This window comes from Panthera onca, chromosome C1 (assembly GCF_046562875.1).
Source record: "Panthera onca isolate mPanOnc1 chromosome C1, mPanOnc1 haplotype 2, whole genome shotgun sequence".
In the NCBI taxonomy this organism is placed as follows: domain Eukaryota; kingdom Metazoa; phylum Chordata; class Mammalia; order Carnivora; family Felidae; genus Panthera; species Panthera onca.
In genome coordinates, this window is record NC_138346.1 from 116025352 (window position 1) to 116046916 (window position 21565).

Below are 21565 nucleotides of genomic sequence, written 5' to 3' on the forward strand. Positions count from 1 at the left end.
GGCCCTGCTTCTGTGGATCCAGAGCAAAGGCCCGCCATACCCAGGGAGAAAGCCCAATCCAACCGGCTGCTGCTGTCCAGCCCTGCTCCTCCCCATGCTCAGCAAGGGCAGTGTTCTTCCCTGTTCTCACCAGAGAGGCACAAGCGCTCCCTCCCTTCCAGCGGCAGGCGGAGGGAAGAGAAAGGGTCTGTTGTTTTCCTCTCCTTGTTTCTCTCTCCCTCACTGCTGATCACCCAGCTGCTGACCAGGTCAGAAAACCCTGATGGAAATTCTTCAGTGCTGGGCAAGCCCCTCCTCCTCCAGGGAGCTCGTCCTTGACTAATGTTTTTCTTTGTCCCGATGGGAAAAAAAGAGAGAGAAAGAAAAAAGAAAAACCACAAACTTCCTTTGAAAACCAGCGTGTAGTCTGGGCCTGGAGCGCACGCCCTAGACTCAGCAACTCAGGGAACCCGAAGACGCTCTGGGGCGACCTGGGAGCACCTAGGCTGCACCCCAGCCTGCCCCCACCCTTCTCTGGTGACCCCAGTCGTGGGCGTGGGTCCGGAAGTGGCCTCCACCAAGCCGGGACCGCCGCTCATAAACCTGTGTAGACCTGTATAAGCTCTGGCCTTGACAGCTGAAAGGCAACTGGGACTGTGGCAGCGCCCCTCACTGTAGCTACCTGCCCCATCGAACTGCCACAGCTGGACCCTCCTCCTCAGTCCTGGGACAGCAGCAGCGTCTTTAAGGTAAAAAACTTTGTTTTAACCATTTCCTTTACCTCCCCTCCAACCCCCAGTTCTCTTTTTCCTCTCCAGCTCTGGGGAGGTGACATGGACTCTCCCTCCACTCCTGGTCTCTACAAGTCTGGATTTTGAGAGGAGGTAAGGCAGGAGGGCTATGTAAAAGGGACGAGGCGTGGTCCCTTCGTTTACTTCTTGTAATGAAAACTTCCCCGTCTCTCCTGCAAGCAAATAGACAGGGAATGAGAGGCGCGGTTGACTTATTCGGGGGACAAAATTTTAACCCGGAGTTGCATGAAGATTTGGGTCAGACTGAGAAGATTTCAGTGGGAAGGTTCCTGGGGGTGTGTATGGCTTATTGAAGCTACCCACCCATATTATATGTTTCTTGCAACTTTTGACTATTTACTGCCACTGCGAGGGAGGGGCCAGGGCTATTTTAACTCCCTCACCCACCACCAGAGGATAATTCCAGCAGGAGAGAATGTGTGGGACTTAGAAAAGAGGAAAATAATGAAATTCTGGTTTGTTTGAGTGCCCTCCCTCTCCTCCTTTCCTGTTCAGACATACTCCGTGCCCACCCCACCAGGAGCTCACCTTGTAGCGTAGAAATCCTTCATTCCGTCTCCTGCCCCTCCATTTAAGACTTAGCTTGCTTAGCTTTGCCCAATTTGTCTGGGACCCAGCTCCCTGTGGTGTCCAGCTCCTGGTTTCCTTTGGCTCATTCCCCTCACCAGCTAGCTGCCCAACCCCCACTGAATTATTGATCATTTCTGGCATTGGACAGAAAAGATAAGAAACAAATGCTGCTTTTCTCCAAGCTCTTTTAACTTTCCCAGGCTCTGGTTTCTGCTTCCAAGGCTCAACCTAAGTGTCATTTGGGAGGGGAGGAAAAAACGAGAGAGAAAAAACAGTGTAAGGTGTGCAGGCAATTTTTGCTAGTCTCATTCTAAATTAACAACATGTAATGAGATGCAGCTAGCACGAATTAGATTTGAATCAGGAGTATCAATTTGGGTGACTAGACTCCTTTTGGTAACTTTTACGTCTTTCAACTTCATGTCTCAGACCTTAACCTAGCCCTGAATTCCTGCCGCTTTACAAGAAGGAAGCATAGTGTCAGGTTAGGAGGGAGCTGGAGAAAAGACAAGATTTCTAACAAGTCTTAAGCTCTCCCCTTTTCTTACCGTGAGTGAGGGGAAGAGGGGAGCTAAGAGATTGAAGGGAGATGTTTTCCAGGGGACAGCGTTTGTGGCTTTTTATATATTTTTTTGCCATCCACAGCCTTAATTAAATGTCTGTGCTAGATTTGATGCTTAGTGCTGATAGAGAGCAGGTTAAACAGGCCCAGGGTTTATATCTAAAACAATCTACATGGGAATAGGAAGAACATGTGCACAGGAAGATGAATGTAAGGGGGGGTATTTCCTTTTTTTTTTTTAAGTTTTAATTTTTTAACAGATTTTTAAAAAATGTTTAATTATTTTTGAGAGACAGAGTGAGAGTGGGGGAGGGCAGAGAGAGAGGGAGACACAGAATCCGAAGCAGGCTCCAGCACAGAGCCCGATGCGGGGCTTGAACTCATGAACTGAGAGGTCATGGCCTGAGCCGAGGTTGGCCGCTTGGCCGACTGAGCCACCCAGGCGCCCCCTTTAAGTTTTAGTTTTAATTCCAGTTAGTTAACAGTGTTATATTAGTTTTAGGTGTACAATATAATGTTTCAACACTTCTGTACATGACCCTGTGCTTGTTACGAGGGAATATTTCTTATGTAAGTCAATAAAAAGCATTTCACATTCCATAATATATGAAGAGTGGGCAAGAGAGTATCTCCAGGTTTAGGTGATTGGGGAGCAGAGAGGAACTGAGAAACTGGCTATGCCGACTACAGCTGTTGAGAGTGTACTGACAGAATTTGTGGGGCAGTGGTTTTTGTGCTGGAATCTGAAGTTGCCTATCAGAACCTGTCTCTGATTCAAGTCCACATGGCCTACATTTCCCCTCTCTGGCTTACAGGAAGCCCCTCCCAAGACCTTTTTGCTGCAGTTTGGGATTGTGTAAAGTTCAGTAGAGTCCTTGGAGGAGAAAGACTTCTTTCTCACTGGTGTTTTATCTTTTAGGGGATGATTCTGCCTGTCTGTATCTCCACTTTTCACCCCAAGCACTCTGTGATTGTTAATCTTTTCACCCTTGGGATGAAGCAAAGAGAAGGTAGCTCTAAGGATATAAGCAGCCTGTGTGTGCTCTGGATGATCCACGAACAGCCAGGGAGTGGGGTTTGGTGTAGGGCAGAGGAATTACCACCCTCCTGGCTATATTGGGGGTTACCAACTTGACACCATTACAGGGTGCTAAAGATCATTGTATTAATAACCATTAGTACAGATGACCCTTGAACAATGCAGGGGTTAGGGACACTGACCATTCATGCAGTTGAAAATCTGGGGTGCCTGGGTGGCTCCATCAGTTAAGCGTCTGACTTCAGCTCAGGTTATGATTTCATGGTCCATGAGTTCGAGCCCTGCATCAGGCTCTGTGCTGACAGCTTAGAGCCTGGAGCCTGCTTCGGATTTTGTGTCTCCCTTTCTTTCTCTGTCCCTCCCACACTCACACTCTGTCTCTCAAAAATTAATAAATATTTTAAAAAATTAAAAAAAAAAAAGAAAACCTGTGTATAACTTTTGACTCCCCCCAAACTGAACTAACAGCCTAATGTTGACTGGAAACCTTACCAATAACATAAGCAGTCAATTGGCACATATTTTTTATGTTATATGTATTATATACTATATTCTTACAATAAAATAAGCTAAAGAAAAGAAAATGTTATTAAGAAAGTCGTAAAGGGGGTGTCTAGGTGGCTCAGTTGGTTGAGTGTTGGGCTCTTGATTTCGGCTTGGGTTGTAGTCTCCCGGTTCATGGGGTCAAGCCCTGAGTGGCACTCTGGGCTAGGCACAGAGCCTGTGGAGGTTCTGTCTCCCTTTCTCCCTGTCCCTCCACCACCCCTCAAAATAAATAAGAGTCAAAAAAAAAAAAAAAAAAAGGAAACTAATGTAAATTGTGTGTCAACTATACTTCAACAACAACAAAAAGAAAATCATAAGGAAAATACATTTACTGTACTGTTCACGTATTTACTGAAAAAAATCCACATATGGTGGGTCTGCTCAGTTGAAATCCCGTGCGGTTGAAAACAGTGTTGTTCAAGGCTCAGCTGGACAGTTTTAACATTTCTTTCTCCATCTCTTTCCTTTCTGTCTTTCTGCCTTTACTTTCCCTTCCTCTCCATCCTTTTTCCATTCCTTGTCCGTATCATTTCAGGAAAGCTGACTCCATCCAATGATTTCAATCCTGCTGAAATCCTTCCTCCCAACCTGAAAGCCCTGTATCCTCATTGATCCCATGTGGTCACAGCAAGTTAGGGGTGACAAGAGCTCAGGCTGGGGCCCTTCTGCTTCCCCAGCTAAGTAAGAAAGACACATACTCCCCATAGCCAGGAGTGACTGTACAGACACTGTCCAGGCTTCCACACTGTATTCCTTTAACAAGACTTTTCTGGGTCCATTTGCTTTCCAGCCCAATGACTTCCTCCTTATTGGATTGGTCTCTTTTTCACATACCAAGCCTAGATTAGGCAACTCCTAGAGGGCAGGAAAGTCCTTTGGTGCCCCTCAGTTGACCTCTTCTGACCATGGAACACCATCAACCTGAGCATCCAGCCTCTGGTAAGGCCAGGATTATAGAAGCAGTCAGCCCTGAAAACCGTGAGGTCCTGTCACAACCAGATGTGCACCCCCAGGACAAGGATGCCGGAGATGCTGATGGGGCAGCTAGAGAACAGGAGACGGTAGACCAAACTTCGCTGCTGGCCCAGGGCCAGGATAACCTCGAGTCACCTGCACCTAATGCTAGTTCAATCCAACTGGGGCCAGCCCACGGGACACAGCCTGAGGCAGAGACAGGAGGGGCGTGCTCCAGACCCCAGGAGCTTCCCCAGCCCCCCAGGGCCCGACAGCCGGAGGTAGATTTCTACTGTGTAAAGTGGATCTCCTGGAAGGGAGAACGGACACCCATCATCACCCAGAGCACTAATGGCCCTTGCCCTCTCCTGGCCATCATGAACATCCTCTTTCTTCAGTGGAAGGTAAGAGAGGGTCCGGATGGGGGCTTAGACATTGCTGGGGAGAGTACTCTTCCCTGATCCATCTCCTCGATCATCCCGATCTCCTCAAACCTGGCGACATGTTCCAGATTATTCTCCATAGTTTTCCAGCTTGAACAAATGAGAATATATTCACAAAAACAAGACAAAACGAAACAAGTTTCTGCCTTGCTCTTGTATCTTCTGTTGTCTAGCAAATGGGAATGTCTTCACATGCATTCCCTCACTCCAGTTACAAGCCTTTTTTCCCACGACTCCCTCCCCTTCCCCCAGTCCTTCTATGTATTTCTGCTTCAGTGCTCTGTGAAGGAAAATACACACACGGCTAACCCTTTGGTCGCCCCTTCTGCCTTCAGGTGAAGCTGTCCCCTCAGAAGGAAGTGATCACATCAGATGAGCTCATGGCCCATCTTGGTGAGTGCCTAGGCCTTGGGGAGGTTCAAGAGCTATCCACTCAGAAATCCAGAATAGGAAGGGACTGCCCATTTGGGGCTCAGAGTAGCAGGGAAGGTGAAGGTGTACAGGGCGTCTCTGCAGGGCTGGGGAATGAAAAGCAAAAATCAAAGTGTATGGAGCCTGGGATCATAACCCTACTTTGCCCTGAGCAACCTGGGATTGTAACCCTACTTTGCCCTGAACTTTCACACGTGACCTTGGGTGGGCTCTTTATCTTTGTGAGTCTCTCTTTTCCTTGAGAAGTGAGAGGTCTGGATTAGATTCTAAGGCTGTTTCCAGCTCTGAAAATCTGTGGTCCATGACCATTCTCTAGGAGAAGAGGAAGTAGGTTTTGGGGAAATTGGAGTAAGCTGAAAAGGGACCCTGTCTTATAGGAGACTGCCTCCTGTCCATCAAGCCCCAGGAGAAGTCAGAGGGACTTCAGCTGAATTTTCAGCAGGTGAGGCAAAGGTCTGCAGACGTGGGGATTTGCAGGTTCGTGAGGGGACACTGAGGCTAGGAAGAGAGGCCTTTCTTCTGCTTCTCAAGAAGGGCCCTTAAACTATGATTTTTGTCTGTGTTTCTTTTTTATTTCTTTCTGGAGGAGGAGGGTATATCTTTGTCCTAGAAAATATGTTCCTTTATACAAGATAAAGACGGGTTGAGGCAAAAGAAGAATGGAGTAGCCTGGAAGCGAACCAGGGAGGAAAAGCAACAATTTTATTATTTTTATTTCTGGAGCTAGGTGTCGGGAGAGGGGAGGCTAGACTAGCCATTATTGTCTTCTTGTTTTCTGCCAGCTTTATTGAGATATAACTGACTTATAACATTGCATAAGGTGAAGATGTATATCTACCATGTTGATGTGACATAGTCATCATTTTCTTTCCTAACCCCAGAATGTGGACGATGCAATGACAGTGTTGCCTAAACTGGCCACAGGTCTGGACGTCAATGTGCGATTCACAGGGGTCTCTGATTTTGAGTATACTCCTGAGTGCAGTGTCTTTGACCTCCTAGGCATACCTCTGTACCACGGCTGGCTGGTCGATCCACAGGTGAGGGTGAGACGGCCCAAATGAGGCTCCTATCCAGCTCAAGCTGACAGAGGAACAGCATTTTGTGGGGTGGGTGTTGGGGAGTTAGGAATTAGATTGGCTTGAGAAGAGAATAGGCTTTAGAGGCTGGACCCAGTGCAGAATTCCTTGAATTTTAACCTTTCCGGGGAGAGGGATAACACTCAAATACGGGCAGACCACACGCACGGAGGTCTGTTCTTTGGGTACACAAAATGTCAAGACTCTTTGGTTACAGGGTTGTGATCCTTTCGGGCTTGCTTCATTTCCTTCCTCAAAAGATCTTAATTGTCTTGGTACCACCCCGCCCCACTGCCCACGCAGAGTCCTGAGGCTGTGAGCGCAGTTGGGAAGCTGAGTTACAACCAGCTGGTAGAGAAGATTATCACCTGCAAACACTCTAGCGACACCAACCTCGTGACAGAAGGTAACAGCCCTGCCTTCTCTCCTGCGGATCTTAGTGGAGGGAAGGACTCTTAGTGGAGGGAAGGATGGCTGCTTCAGTTTATTGTTTATTGTCTGCCTCCCCCCACCAAGTCCCCCTAGAATAAACACCCCACGAGAGAGAATCTGGGGAACTGTCGGTTGCGTACAGTACCCAGCATGCTGCCTGGCACAAAGTACAGGCACAAGGAACTACCCGTTGGGTGAATGAATACCGCCAGGCCCCAAGGGATTTCAGAAGGTGGGACCATCCCTAGGGCTTTATTTTTTTTTTAATTAAAAAACAATTGTTTTAATGTTTATTTATTTTTGACAGACACAGAGCAGGAGTGGGGAAGGGGCAGAGAGAGAGAGGGAGACACAGAATCTGAAGCAGGCTCCAGGCTCTGAGCTGTCAGCACAGAGCCCGATGCAGGCTTGAACTCAAAGACTGCGAGATCATGACCTGAGCCAAAGTCGGTCACTCAACCAACTGAGCCACCCAGGTGCCCCTCATCCCTAGGGCTTTTGACAGGGATTCTATGAATGATCCTTCCTCCTGTTGTGGATTTTGGATTTAAGCCAAGCCTCTTGCCCCGCAATTTTGTGCCCTTCCTTCCGGCAGGCCTGATCGCAGAGCAGTTCCTGGAGACCACTGCAGCGCAGCTGACCTACCATGGACTGTGTGAGCTCACAGCCGCTGCCAAGGAGGGTGAACTTAGCGTCTTTTTCCGAAACAACCACTTTAGCACCATGACAAAGCACAAGGTGAGAAGGCTTTGGGGATGGGGGCTGGGGGGTGGCGTCCTGTCACTGCCCTGTGGCTTTTTCTTCCTGGTCAGTGTTTCAGACAGGAGAAGGTAGATTGAGTTCAGGTAACAAACAAGCCCTGAAATCCCTGTGGTTTCCTACAGCAAAGGTTTATTTCTCATGTGTGCCACGTGGCCATTGCAGATTGGCTGCAGTTCTGGCCTGTGTCCTCTGTGCTCTTGGACCCAGGCTGACAAAACAGCTTTAATCTAGAATATGAGAGGGAAAAGAGAGAGAGAGACACCACACACTCACTTTTAATGCCTCTGTCTCGAGATGACGCGTGTCATTTCTGCTAACATCTCACTGGCCAGAGCAAGCCAGAAGGAATAAGCCTGTCGTCATTGGGACAGGAAATAAAATCCGCTCCCAGGAAGGGAATGGAATTAAACGGAAGAGGGAAAGGTCTTTGGCTTTCAAAGGATTTATCCTCAGAGCCATCAGGCGAGCCCAGAGAACCATGGGAAGCAGAGTAGGAAGCAGCATCTTGTGTGGGACCCATAGCCCTGAGGACTCAGGCTGGACCACAGCGATCGCCATACTTACCCCCAGCTGACCATATGCTCAGACGTCCCTTCCTTCTCCCCACGGCCACACGTATTTGTCAAAGACACACATGCCTGCGCTGACAGGTGGCAGCCAGCACACCAGATGACTCAAATGGTCCCTGCATCCCAGGTGATTTCTGGCCATCACATTGCCTCTGTGTCACCTATCCCACCAACAAGCTTTGTCCTCTTCTTTGCAGAGTCACTTGTACCTGCTGGTCACCGACCAGGGCTTCCTGCAGGAGGAGCAGGTGGTATGGGAGAGCCTGCACAACGTGGATGGGGACAGCTGCTTCTGCAACTCGGACTTCCACCTGAGTCACTCCCTTGGCAAGGGACCTGGAGCGGGAGGTGGGAACGGCTCCCCCGAACAGCAGCGGCTCGTAGACCAGGTGTGTGTGTGGGGCCTCCGGGAGGGTGCAGGGAGCACGGCTGCCTCGGAGCTCTTTGCTGCAGGCAGGGCATGCATTTGGTCATCTAGAGATCATGACACATGACAGCTGTGCCCCTTTACTGTTAACTTCGGACTGCCTCCATGCCTGGAGTGTCACCACACACAATGTGCTTGTCTGTGTATTCTGCTCTGGAGGAGGAGCTGGAGAATTTGAAGGAGAAGAAAAATGGGTCTTGGGGGGCTGGGGGGACTCCGTCGGTTAAGCGTCCGACTTTGGCTCAGGTCAAGATCTCATGGTTCGTGGGTTCAAGCTCTGCATCAGGCTCTGTGCTGACAGCTCAGAGCCTGGAGACTGCTTTGGATTCTGTGTCTCCCTCTCTCTCTGCCCCTCCCCTGCTCATGCTCTCTGTCTCTCAAAAATAAACATTTAAAAAAAAAAAGAAAGAAAAATGAGTTTGGAAACATAAAGCTGGCCTGAATGTCCCGGCCCACCTCACCACTCTTGTTCTGTCTCGACTCTCTCTAGGACTACCTAATCGCCTTGTCCCTGCAGCAGCAACCACAAGGCACGTTGGGTCTTAGTGACTTGGAACTGGCCCAGCAGCTTCAGCAAGAGGAGTACCAGCAGCAGCCAGCAGTCCAGCCTGCACCAGGGCGGGCCTCCCCACAGGTGAGCGGTCACTGCCTAGGGGCCTTCCCACTGGCCCAGAGCTGTGCCCTGCTCCTCGGCATCCGGACACTTGTCATTGCTAGTCCTGCAATGGTCTCTTCAAGGTGTCTCTCTCCCCTGGGTCCCATCTTATCTTTCTCTCCCCACTGCCAAAGCAGGCTCCAGGCTCTGAGCTGTCAGCACAGAGCCTGACGCAGGGCTCAAACCCGCGAAACGTGAGAGTGTGACCTGAGCCAAAGTCGGATGCCTAACCGACTGAGCCCCCACTTCCATCTAGAGCCTTTGTCCTTATGCTCTTCTGAGCTGGTGGGTGACCCACTGTTCAATCCCACACAGGGGAGAGGAGCCATGTTGGGACGTCCAGCCGGGGAGCGTCGGCAGAGGCCGAAGCAAGAGTCAGACTGTGTCCTGCTGTAGCTGTGCCCAAGGCTGGGCCTGCCCTGCCTCCTCTTTCAGAGGCCTTGGCTCTTCTGCTTGCTTCCCCAGCTCAACTCCTGAGATACGCAGGGTAACTTATTTATGGACTGGTGGGGATCCCAGCAGGCAGTGAACGCCAAGGTCCTGCCCTTATGTGCTGCCACCTTCTCTGCCTCCAGGTCATCCAGGGCAACATTGGGGGTGGTGGGGGTGAGGCTTTCCGGTTCCCAGATCCCCTTCCCCGGAGTAGTCATACTAATATACACACTCAGGCTCCAGGGTGAGGGCTCCATCTAGAATGTGTCTAGAATGCGTCTCCCCTGCTTCCCACCCCTGACTGGCTGGGTCTCCCTGGGGATCCTGCGGGCCTGTCTCCTATTGTTTCAGGGTTTGATTTGGGTTTCTATCCATTATTTGTAATGCCTTCCTAAGGTTTGGAAATAAAACTTCTTTCCTGAGATCTGTTGTTTGCCTTGCCCTGCAGCAGTCAGGTTAAGTATTTGACCCAATTAAGGAATGCAAAAAAGGTGGGGTGGGCGGGGTAAAGAGGTGGGTGGGGGGGGAGGGTGTGGCGTGTGCTTTGCTTGTCATTTCCAATAGGGCCAGCAGGGGGAACCAAAGCCTGCTTTTTTTGTTTCTTTTTTTTGTTTCTGTTTATCAGTCTTTGATAGATCTTCAATGGGAATCCAGTTTGGGAGGTGGGTTTCCAAGTCCCTGCTTTGGACAGATGCAATTTGGGGGTTGTGCTCCCTTAACGTAAGACTTTCCAGGCGGGGGAGGGCAGCGCGATCAGATGGTTCTTTGCTACTTCTGACCATTTCTGACCTCATTCTGGCTCCTGTTTCTGTTTCTTTGCCTGAAATTTCCTGGGGAAGAGAGAATAATGGGGGGAAGGGGGGACCTTGAGGGGAGGGGCTTATTGCTTACTGCAGCACTGGAGTGTCAAACAGGATCCCTGTTGCATATGCAAGTGCACATCAAAGGCACCTCCAACTTCAAGACCTCCTCCCAGCCCATGTCCTGCTCCACCCAAACTCTAATCAGGGCACACAAACAACAGCGAAGTTTGCCAAAAGAATTCAAGAATCAGTGAGATGTTTTGGCCAGGGTACTGGAAGGATGAATAGGGCAGAAACCATCAAAGAGATGTCTATACCCAGGACAGAGCTAGGGGACCCACATATAGACCTCACTTTGAGATGAAGAAATTAAGGGACTTGAAAGAAACTTCAAATTCTAGCCTCCACAAGAAGCTGGAGCATGTGGTGTTCAGTGAGGGGTTATCTTATTTGGAGCCCAGCTGGTTTCCTGCAGGCCCAGCCAAACATGGGGATCTCATATCCTTGAATGTCTGTGGTGGAACAGGGAGGGCAGGGAGGTCTCAAAGGTCTTCAGCCCTGCACAGGGCTAGTAGGGCAGACCGGCAGTCCCCTTTCACTGCATCCTGTAGACAAGAAAGTCAAGTGTTAGAAAGACCCCACTGCCACCATGGCCCAGGCACTCTGTTTCCTCCCTTGTGCTGGCCCACAACTATCTGATGTCAAGATTTCTGTACTAAATTAACCAAAGACTCATGAGTTCTCCAAGGGCGTAAATACACTCTGCCGTGTGCAGTGAGGGCAGAGTGGCAGTGAGGGGTGAAGCTCTGAGGCTCCAGGTCAAGAACTAGCCAAGTCTCACCTGGAGAGAAGAGTAGAGGGACTTCCCAAATTTCTTTTTGAACTCAGCTCGGATGCTTAGAAGGTCAGTCTCACTTCGAGAGATAAGGATGCGCATCAGGACTTGGTAATTGGGCCCCATGTCCTGGTAGAGAGTGAAACAGAATGGAGAGAGGTTGGTAGTAAGGTTCTCACAGAGCAGAGACTGGACGGCAAGGTAAATTACTCTAGAAAGGGGAAGCAAGGTGTAAGTGCAGGGAAAAGAGATGTGTGCATTATCTAGGAGCAAAATTTGTCTCTTTGTCCATCCTCATGGAAGATGATGCAGCAGGAAAGAGGAGTCTCTGAGAGCAGTTGGGGTAGGTGTTGTTCTGGCCGTGTACCCACCGTTCCTGGCCAGGCCTCTAGCTTAGAGTCTCATTCCTCAAGAGTTCAGTGGTGAGCAGCCCCAAAGGCACGGACTCAAAAAAAAAAAAAAAAAAAAAAAAAAAAAAAAAAAAAAAAAATCGGAAGCTGCAGGGGAGCGGGGCCATGGAGAAGGTCCTGAGCCGCCAGGATTCCCAGGAGCAGGGCCTGACCACACAGGTCCCGGATGCCTCGTTCCTTAGTTTCAACACCAGATTGAAATGGTTTCTCATTCGATTCGCGTGCAGCATTTTCTTCTCCATCCGTGGAACTGGATTGCTGTGGTTTCCTGGTGGCATAAAGCTTTTTGCAGCGTTTTACACCCTTGGAAGTATTGGTGCATTAGCTGGTACGTGCTTTACTTATTAAAAAAAATTTTTTTTAATGTTTATTTATTTTTGAGAGACAGAGACAGAGTGTAGTGGGGGAGGGCAGAGAGAGAGGGAGACACAGAATCTGAAGCAGGCTCCAGGCTCTGAGCTGTCAGCATAGAGCCCGATGTGGGGCTTGAACTCACAAGCCATGAGATGGTGACCTGAGCTAAAGTCAGACACTTAACCAACTGAGCCACCCAGGCGCCCGACCCCCCTTTTTTTCTAATTTTTTCCCAATATCTTTTTTTTTAAACTTTAAATGTGAAAGTTTTTACTTTAAGCTAAAAATTGTTTATTATATGTAATAAGTATTTGTATTTTATGTAATAAAATACATATAAAGTAATAAAATCCATATAATTGCATTATATGTGCTATTATATGTAATAAAAAATAACATACAAATCTTTATAATTTTGAAATAAACCCAGACTTGGAAAAATGAAAAATATAAAATATAAAAAGGATAGGAAAGACTTGCTACCTATAAAGACTTACAGCATGAAAGCCAGGAACTTTATAACTTCCAATTTAGTGAATGTCCAAGGAGCATATACCCAGCCTATCCCCAAACTGAGTTGATGGGGTTCTGATAGGGAGCAGGGTCATGTGCCTTCCGGTTTGAATCCTGACCTCCCAGGGCCACCTCACATCCTCATCTGTATCTATCAGTTTCTCCTGGTTGGACCCCTGGGGTTCAGCATCACTCTCTTCCTCCTAAACCTGTACCAAGCCTCCTGCCTTTTGGTTAAAGAAGGTAATGGAGGATTCTGTTTAGAAACAACAGAGGTACAATACAGTATCAAATTGAATTATAACTGATTATAATAAATGTGTAACCATGACAGATTTCTAAATAAAAAATGTGCACTGGTGCAGTCACTATTTCCTATGAGCCCCTTTCCCAGAGTTTCCTGTTGCTTGACTCATAAGACCCTTCCCAGAACTGCCTGACACCCATACTTATGGCATCAACACAGATCATAAGTTCCCATGAAAAAAATAGAAAGGAAAATGAGGAAGTAACAACAGGATGCCATATTTCATCTGGACTCATGATCTCATTGTCAGTGTGCCTAGTGGCTACTTTATCTTAAATTTCATATATCACCAATTTTGTATTATGATAAAGGATTGTGTTTTTTCTTTTCTTTTTAATGTTGATTTATTTATTTTTGAGAGACAGAGCAGGAGCAGGGGAGGGGCAGAGAGAGGGAACACAGAATCGGAAGCAGGATCCAGGCTCCCATCTGTCAGCACAGAGCCCAACGGTGGGCTTGAGCCCACAAAACATGAGATCATCACCTGAGCTGAAGTCAGATGCTTAACTGACTGAGCCACCAAGGTGCCTGCCCCTTCTCTAGGATCTTTTAATGAAAATTCATTGTATGGTTCATATTGGTCCGAATTTTCCTGAATCAGCCTTCACTGAAAGTCATTTCTCTGAATAAATATTTGTCACAATCTATGTTTTCACATATTTCTCATAAGAGAATAAGATAGAAGCATCTGATTGAGTTTTTCCTTTTTAAAAAAAGTTTTCAGGACACCTGGGTGGCTCAGTGGTTAGGCATCTGACTTCAGCACAGGTCATGATCTCGCGATTCGTGGGTTCGAGCCCCGCATCGAGCTCCACGCTGACAGTGCACAGCTTACTTGGGATTCTCTCTCTCCCTCTCTCTGCCCCTCCCCGACTGGTACTTTCTCTATCAAAATAAATAAATAAACTTAAAATTTTTAAAAAAATAAAAAATAAAAAAGTTTTCAGAAAAACAGGCCTATATTATTTTTTGACTTCTACTTCTAAGGGTCAACCTGGCATTTACATCCAAGAGTATGGGTCCTATAGTCTAAATACATTACAATCATTTACTGCTAGGATTCAAATTTGTTTTTATAACAAGAATTTAGATAACCACAACTCTTCAAATCGGTCTTAGTGTTGGCTCAATACAATAGTACAGACTTCATGGGATAAATACAATGGAAATCTCCATTGATGATAAAATAAGGGCATATACGTACTGTCTTTTGAATAGCTGTCAATAAGGCATGATGGTTTCTCAAACAGTCCTCATGAAGCTATGCCATCTACCAAAATGATAACTGCTTTTATCTTCTTAAGAATTGGGGTGAGTTTTTTTATTTACAGGTTTCAGGGGACATTTATACTAATAGGAGACCTAGCTCAGTGAGTAGAATGATTGGATTCTGTTTATTAAATTACTCAAACCAACATCACCAATTTAAGTGTGGATAATATGGAACAAAGTCTGACCAGAGTGGAAAAGGTGGTCCTGGATGCTAAGAACTCTTATGGTATAGCTTATAGTATAGACCAACACCTATGGTATAGACTATGATTTGACACATGGCAGTTAAATGTCCTCTGGGACCATTGTGTGTGTGTATGTGTGTTTAATTGTGTTTAAATTCCAGTAGAGTTAACATACAGTGTTATGTGTTAACATATGTGTTTTGTAGGAAGCCTGTATGATTTATTAGCTGTGTGACCTTGGGCAAAGAACTTAGTCTCTCTGTACCTCAATTTTTTCATCTATAAAACAGGGATGAAATGTGGCAATGAAGATTCATTGAAATGTGTGTCACAAGCTCAGCATAGGCCCTGGGACACAATGAGCACCCAAGAAATGCTGGCTCTTGTCACCATTCTTGCTAGCATTATCACCATCATAATTCTGGCCACCACTGAAATTGGACAAGATGCTGTCTTCTAGAGCAAATTTATATCTATGTTTGGCCATCTAGACACCAATTAGGCCAAAATTTTAGCCTTAGTGCTCTTTTGCTTCAACTAATTTAGCTCTAACCACAGCTCAATCCTCTGCTATTGACAAGACAGTTAGTAAACCTAGGAAAAGAGAGCGGCTTTATGATTATAAAACAAGTATGAGATTGTTACATTAGCAAAAGCGTGAAACTTCCTCTCTGTTGCCCAAAAGTAGTCCTCCCTGCCACCCCACCCCGGTTTTTGTTCCAAAGGGAGGGAAAAGAAGTGTCCGTCTCACCTGGAGGGCTTGATGGAGTTTATCAGCAAAGTACAGCGGTGTGTTCTTGATCACGGAGACTGCAAGCAAGGAGAGAACAGTGGGGAGATGGCTCCCCACACCAGGTGAGCACCCTACCCCACATGTCCTGAGCAGGTCCTACCTAGGCTGAGCAGAGCCGCCTGGTCATCTCCGTGGAAAATGTTCTGGATGGTCTTCTCTAGCTCGTGCCCACTGCACCGCTGGTACTGATCGAACACTTGTGGTGTGTGTGGGAAGTAGTCAGAAAGATAAATGAGAGCAGGGGGTGATTATCACAGAGAAGGATGAGCCCTCCCCACTTTCCTCAGCCAAAGTCATCATTAGAGTAAGCTGGGAGGACCAGACGTCCCATGTGTACCTCGGACAAGGTGTTCAGGATTTCTCTGCGTGAATATTATGACCCATGTGCCCTCTGTGCCGGGCCCTTCAGCCTGCTTTAATGCCTGGGAGGGAGGAGTAAATCAGGATCCTTGTTTGGGGGCTGGGGAGCCACGGTTGCGATGTTCCCAGAATCCATCATCATGATGATGGGAACAGGATTCAGAGTAGAAATGCTTATTTGAAAGTGTAAAGTAGTTACTTTTATTTATGGTTAAAACAAGCAAACAAAAAGGAATAGGGCTAAGACAGGGGCTCTGCCCTGACAGCTCAGTTCCCCAATTTGGGGAAATCCTGGCACTCAAGGAATTCAATGATCTACAAGGAAAAGTGTGAGGAGGGTTCCCCCACCCAAATGCCCAAGAGAACGGTCATCCGTGACGGGCTCACTTCCTGGGAGTTCAGGAGTCAGAGGCTAAAGGAGTGAAAAGGCTTCAGATGGTTACTACCCAACAGGTCATGTCCTCACATGTCACTAAGGACTCCTTCCCCCAGGCAAGGAGAGGTCTGCAGGACAAGTGGGTACATAGGTCACTGGCTCTAGGATATGGTGGGGGAGGGTGTCTTATGTGCGTGGCTGTGCAGACTCCTCACCCCTGCTCACCTGGACATCGTCCTCCACCAGGTTGTAGTCAATGATTCCAGAATAGCTCTCACGGGCCCCCTATGAGAAACTCTCTCAGGAGGACTCTTTGAGGGGTAGCTTTTTACCTCCAGGCAAACTGACCCCAGCCTGTTCTCCTCCCAAAGCCTTCTCTCCTTAATTATACCATTGCAATGCTCCCCACCCCACCCCAGCCCCTTCCCTGGCAGTATAACTGCCAGGCCAGTCCCCCTCTTCTGCAGGCCAGTCCTCCTCACCTTGGCCAGGGCCAGGAGCAGGTCCCGCAAGATGCCACTGGTCTCAGATTTGATGTCCTTCTCCACCTCCATCTGGAAATCTGGGGTAGGGTCAGGAGCTCTCTGAATCCTCCCAATTTTTTCCAGTGTAGATATTCTGTCAAATGCCCAACCCACTGTGCCTACTGCCAGCCCCTGCTTGGGGTAGCTTGATGGCTGGTAGTTCCCAGGATGTAAGGCAGAAGCACCATCGTGGGTACCCTGAAAACATCCCTAAACTGTGAGTAACCCATGCCCTACTTAGTGGAGTAGCCTTATCTCCAGGAGCCAACCTGCCCTGGGCAGGAGGCGTCTGTGATTCAAGTAGTAGCCAGGTAGTCAAGGGGGATAGGGAAACCTACATTATGAGGCCAGATGGCTAGGGCCCGGTCCTCTCACTGGCAGCACAGAGAAGTGATCCGGGAGGTAAGATGTGAAGACGTGAAAGACAAAAGAGAAGGGGAAAAGAAAGACAGAAGCAAGAAGTGAAAAAGGTAGGAGAGGGATTAAGACAGGCCAAGAATGGACATCAAAGGAAAATTGGGGAAAGCAAGAAAAAGGGGGGGGCTTGCTAAGATGGTGAGAAAAGGCCAGTCAGCAATTAGTGGGTGAGCCATGTGGCAGCCAAGCAAGGGCCTGAGGGGTAATACTCATGACTTAGGGAGAAGTCCCCCCCCCCCCACCTCAGCTGTAGCAAGGTTCCATTCAGTCTGGGATGTGATATGATGGCAGAATCAGGAAGGGGTTGAGAAGATGACATGGGCACCCTTGGGGCTGTCATGTGCCCAACATTGTCATTACCTTGGGATCCGCCCTGGGGCCCCAGATTAAGATGGTTAATCACTGCTTCTCTTTCTTTAATGATCACATCTGGCTCTTACCCTGGGGAGACTGAGAACTGGTAAGGGTGGGTGGGGGGAGAGACCCCAAGGGAAAAGCTCTGAGGCAGACAGGTTCCAAGAGGGCTCACCTAACCTGTCACCCACCCCATCCCCACCCCATGTTCCTTACGTGCTCTTACTATGTTTGTAGACTGTCAGGCACTCTTGCAGCTGGGGTGGGCTTCGGGTAGCAAGAATTTCCACAGCCACATCCTCAGTGGAACCTGGGTTCTGTGGGAAATTGGGAGGCCACTCTGAGACTGGGCCATGTCGGCAGTATGGCAGAGAGCAGAGGCTGACCCCTTGTCCTTCTAAGGGTCAATATGGGTTGTTTAAAGGGGGCCTCTGCCAAGTGGACACCTCTGGAGTGGGCAAAGTCCAGGCAGTGAACCCTCTCCTCCCTTCAATGGTGTCCTCATTTCCTAGAAACCCAGAGAGCCTCTTCCGGTACCTTCAGAGCTGTCCTCAATTCCTGGGCATCGAAATGGGCTGCAGGCTGCAGCAAAGCCATCACCATCCTCTCGAGGTTGCCAGAGAGTGCTGCCTGCAGGGACTTCACCAGGTCCTGTGATAAATGGCCCCATGGCAGAGGAGAAGATATGAGGGGGAGGTCCCTGAGGCATGGGGGACATTTGGAATATCTGGCTGGCTTTTATCTAAGGCCAGAAGCACCAGCCACCCCCCCTCCAGCTGCTACTGCTGCACCCCAAGATTTCGGGGGGGCCTCTCACCCCAGTCCACTGCTCCTGGGAAGTCAGTGGCCTCACCTGTTGAGTGCGCTCCTGGAAGGCTCGAGAGATGAGCTGTCTTTGTTCCCTACTCCGATTGGTCAGCACACCCACGATGGTGCTGCGGTCCACACCTGAACAGAGGTGAGGGCTGGGCCATCAGCTGGTCACAACCCAGCTGAGTCTTTACCGGGGGGGGGGGGGGGGGGGGGGGAATCCCCTTCCTCCTCACGCTGGAAGCCTCCAGAGGAGGAGAGATGGAGATCTAGGAAAGGGCCGTGAAAGACAGGGGCAGGGGCTGCGTCACCCCAACTTCCATTTGGCCTCGAGAAGATGCGAATAAGATGCCAAAATGGCATGCGAACCTGGCCCTGAATTAGGTGTAGGTGGCCTGGTATGCTGGGGGAGAGATGGCTCTGGGGATCACAGACTTGGATTAGATTCCCGGCCCGGCCCTGCCGTCGTGAGCCATGTGACCTCAGGCCAGCCCTTTTGTCTCACTGTTTCCTCATCTGTAAAATGGAAATAAGCCTTACCTCATGGCAGTGTCCTGAAAATAGGAACCACACACCCACCACGGTACTTGACGGACAAGAATTAAGGCATTCCACAAACGTTTATTGAACAACATCACTTCCTCCTTCCTGGCTCCTTCTTGGTCTGCAGACTGGTTCCTGTAGGGAAGAGCCCCAGGTGCAGAGGGAGAAGGGCTCACCTTGGCTTGCAATTGCCCTCAGCAGCCTCTGCACATCCTTGTCCACGCTGAAGCTCAAGAATGTCCTGAGGGTGCCCAGGGTCCCCCAAGCTGCAGTCTATAAGAGCACGAGTGGTGAGGGGTTGGGGGGAGCATCGCAGGTCTGTGCACGCTTACCCCAGAGCCTTAACCCGGCCCTTGGCAGAGTCTCAGGGCCTGCTCTCCCTTTTCCTGTCCCCCATCCTCTCATCGCCCTGCAGTTGATACACCAACAATGATTCCAACCATTACAGCCCCTACCTTGTTGGCAAGGCCCAGGTGGCTGAGGATCTCCTGGGTCAGGGATGGTCTTGTCTTCCCACTGGTCACAGACATGGTGTCACTGGCTATGCCAGGGAGGGAAATGGGAGCCAACTGAGGAGAGCCTTCTGGCCCTTTGGGCCTCTTTATGACCCCCAGACCCCGGGGCTCACCTCCCATGCTTTCTTTCCCCTTTTGCAGAAAAAGAGAGTATTGACTTGCTTGGCAGCTTTGAGAGCACAAGTGGAAGGGTAGGAGGGGAGCCCCCTTCTTCCCCAGCTCTCACCCCTCTTTCAGGAAGCAAGGACTGGTCAGGAATGCTGCTGGAGCTAGCCCTCAACAAATCCTCCCTGACTCCATGGTTCCCAAACTTTGGACTCAGGTGCATGACCCCCTTCTGAGAGCCACATCCCTTCCTTCCCGTAGACTGGCTAGGTGTTCCTGGGGTGGCGCAGGGGAGGCAAGGTGGTAGGTTTAAGTATGTGGGGTGGGAGATAACAACTCCTAAAACACCTCCTCACCTTCAGCCCCAGCCCACAAGTCAGCCCCTGTTCCCTGCCCCCCCAGGCTACCTGTCTGCCGCCGGCCTTTCACCTTTGGCCTTTCACCCTTGGCGTCTCTGGCAGGGATCTTTAGGTCAGTAGGTGCACTCTCTGAGCTGATATATATATGTGTTCTTGCGGGCACTTGGATGCCTAGACAAGGGAGCAAACACCCACACTAGAAAAGGAAAACTCCTTTCTCCCTCTCCCATGGGATCATCCAGATTTCCCCACCTCCTCCAACACGAGGGCCCAGGTTCCAGTGCTTACCCAGAGGTGCTGGAGGCGAGGTGGCAGTCGTCACAGCCTGGCGGCTGCCTGTGTGGACACCAGCTTCTGTGTGGCCTGCTAGAGGAGAAGGGGCGTGTCAGCCCAGGCCGGGCAGCCAGTCAGATGACCTCCCTGGCAGCCCAGCCCAGCTGTCGCCTCTAGCTCTGGCCCCTCCCAAATGTGGGAGAGGACCAAGCTGTACCTGGTCCCCCGTGTAAACCCCTCCCCACAGAACATCTTTCCTCCCAGGGGCCCCAGCCTCAGCCCATGGAGGCCTGCTCAGCCTCTCAGCAGTTGAGAAGACACAAGACGCCTTGTGCCTTGCTCTCCCTGTGGGGCCAGGAGGGACCGTACAAACCTAGTCTCTAAATCCAGCTTCTGACCTGGCTCTGCCTCTGGCTCCAGCTCTCTGGGGGGACAGGTCAGACAGGCTCTAGGCTGATTTTGAGGCTGATAGAGAAAAACCTGTTGGGGCACATACCAGCAGGGCACCCCAGCCTGCACCCCAGAAGGGTTCCTAACCCCCAAAGTCCCTGACTACTACTGCCTTATCAGAGCCAGCCAGCCTGGCTGGGAAGGGCCAGGGGACTGTTTATATCTGTGGGGAAGGAAGAACACAGGTATTAGAGGGTGGGGAACAGATCAGCAGAGTCAAGAGAGAAAAATGCAAAGGGTGTTCCCTGTGGACAGGAGCATCATACTCCCAAAAGGCAACAGGGAGATGGGAGAGGCTCCCTGGGTCCCTGTGTCTTAGATTGCTTCTGTTGCCTTTTGCCTGCCAGAGATGTTGTAGCTGTAAGTGATGCAACCCTGGCAGCTGGGGTCAAAGTCGTCAGTGCAGGGAACAGCAGGTAAACAGCCTTGGGGAGCCTGAGGGGCTCCTGAGCAGGCAGTCACTGGAAACTAACTCCCAGTCAGCTCCCTGGGGTCTACCTAGGAGCTGTTTCCTTCCTGCCTCCCTAGATAGGTCAAGCAGGGGCTGGGCACATTAAAAAACATTTTTAAAAATGGGAATATTGGGAGAAGTGTATGGAGGGGACATCCTAGACACCTGAGAATAGCCTTACAGGGAGGATTAAATTAGGTAATATGTGTGATGTCATTTGGCAGAGAAAAATGCCTTGTAAAACAAGGCTGCCAGACTTAATAAAAATACAGGATACCCAGTTAAATTAGAATTTCAGGTAAACGACAAATAATTTGTTGGTATTAAGTCTGACCCAACTGTTTCATGGGAGATACTTATGTCAACAAATTATTTGTGGTTTATCTGAAATTGTGATTTAACTGAGCATTCTGTAATTCCTTGGAAACCTGGAAAACTGGACTCAGTTTCAGCATGGTGATTATAAGCAAAGGTCCTGGAGTCAGACTTCTTAGATGATTTTTTTTTTGATGTTTGTTCATTTTCTTTTTTATTTTATTTTATTTTATTTTATTTTATTTATTTTTTATTTTATTATTACTATTTTTTAAATTTTAACTTGTTTTATTACATTTGTTCATTTTCAAGAGACAGAGAGTGAGAGGGGAAGGGGCAGAGAGAGAGAGACACAGAATCCAAAGCAGGCTCCAGGATCTGAGCGGTCAGCACAGAGCTCAATGGGAGTGAGGCATGGGGCTTGAAGCTACAAACAGTGAGATCATGACCTGCGGAAATCTGATACTCAACCGACTGAGCCACTGAGACGCCCCAAGACAGACTTCTTAGACTAGAATTCCAGTCTGCTGTGTGACCTGGGCAATTGT

General features: G+C 49.0%; 2 protein-coding genes across 6 annotated transcripts; one reads left to right on the plus strand and one right to left on the minus strand.

Annotated features, from left to right (window-relative positions):
• Positions 1 to 202: 202 nt before the first annotated feature.
• Positions 203 to 10115, plus strand: MINDY1 (MINDY lysine 48 deubiquitinase 1). Of its 2 annotated transcripts, none has more exons than XM_060622624.3 (10): positions 203 to 728; positions 4044 to 4866; positions 5241 to 5298; positions 5715 to 5779; positions 6219 to 6377; positions 6720 to 6822; positions 7444 to 7586; positions 8377 to 8568; positions 9097 to 9240; positions 9577 to 10115. In XM_060622624.3, exons 2-10 carry the CDS (start codon positions 4414 to 4416, stop codon positions 9655 to 9657), a joined length of 1398 nt encoding a protein of 465 aa, XP_060478607.1. In that variant the 5' UTR covers positions 203 to 728; positions 4044 to 4413; the 3' UTR covers positions 9658 to 10115. The 2 variants fall into 2 exon arrangements, with proteins under 2 accessions (XP_060478607.1, XP_060478608.1); XM_060622625.3 differs by having other exon boundaries at positions 4299 to 4866.
• Positions 10116 to 10735: 620 nt separating this feature from the next.
• ANXA9 (annexin A9) lies at positions 10736 to 20668 on the minus strand. Of its 4 annotated transcripts, none has more exons than XM_078451450.2 (15): positions 20175 to 20668; positions 19817 to 19894; positions 19599 to 19699; positions 19005 to 19090; positions 18726 to 18822; positions 18050 to 18144; positions 17734 to 17847; positions 17423 to 17513; positions 16384 to 16463; positions 16127 to 16186; positions 15503 to 15587; positions 15266 to 15361; positions 15124 to 15182; positions 11338 to 11460; positions 10736 to 11101 (listed from the first exon to the last, which is right to left on the minus strand). In XM_078451450.2, exons 4-15 carry the CDS (start codon positions 19077 to 19079, stop codon positions 11039 to 11041), a joined length of 1038 nt encoding a protein of 345 aa, XP_078307576.1. In that variant the 5' UTR covers positions 19080 to 19090; positions 19599 to 19699; positions 19817 to 19894; positions 20175 to 20668; the 3' UTR covers positions 10736 to 11038. The 4 variants fall into 4 exon arrangements, with proteins under 4 accessions (XP_078307576.1, XP_078307575.1, XP_078307577.1 ...); XM_078451449.2 differs by having other exon boundaries at positions 19577 to 19699; XM_078451451.2 differs by lacking the exon at positions 19599 to 19699.
• Between the last annotated feature and the right edge of the window lie 897 nt (positions 20669 to 21565).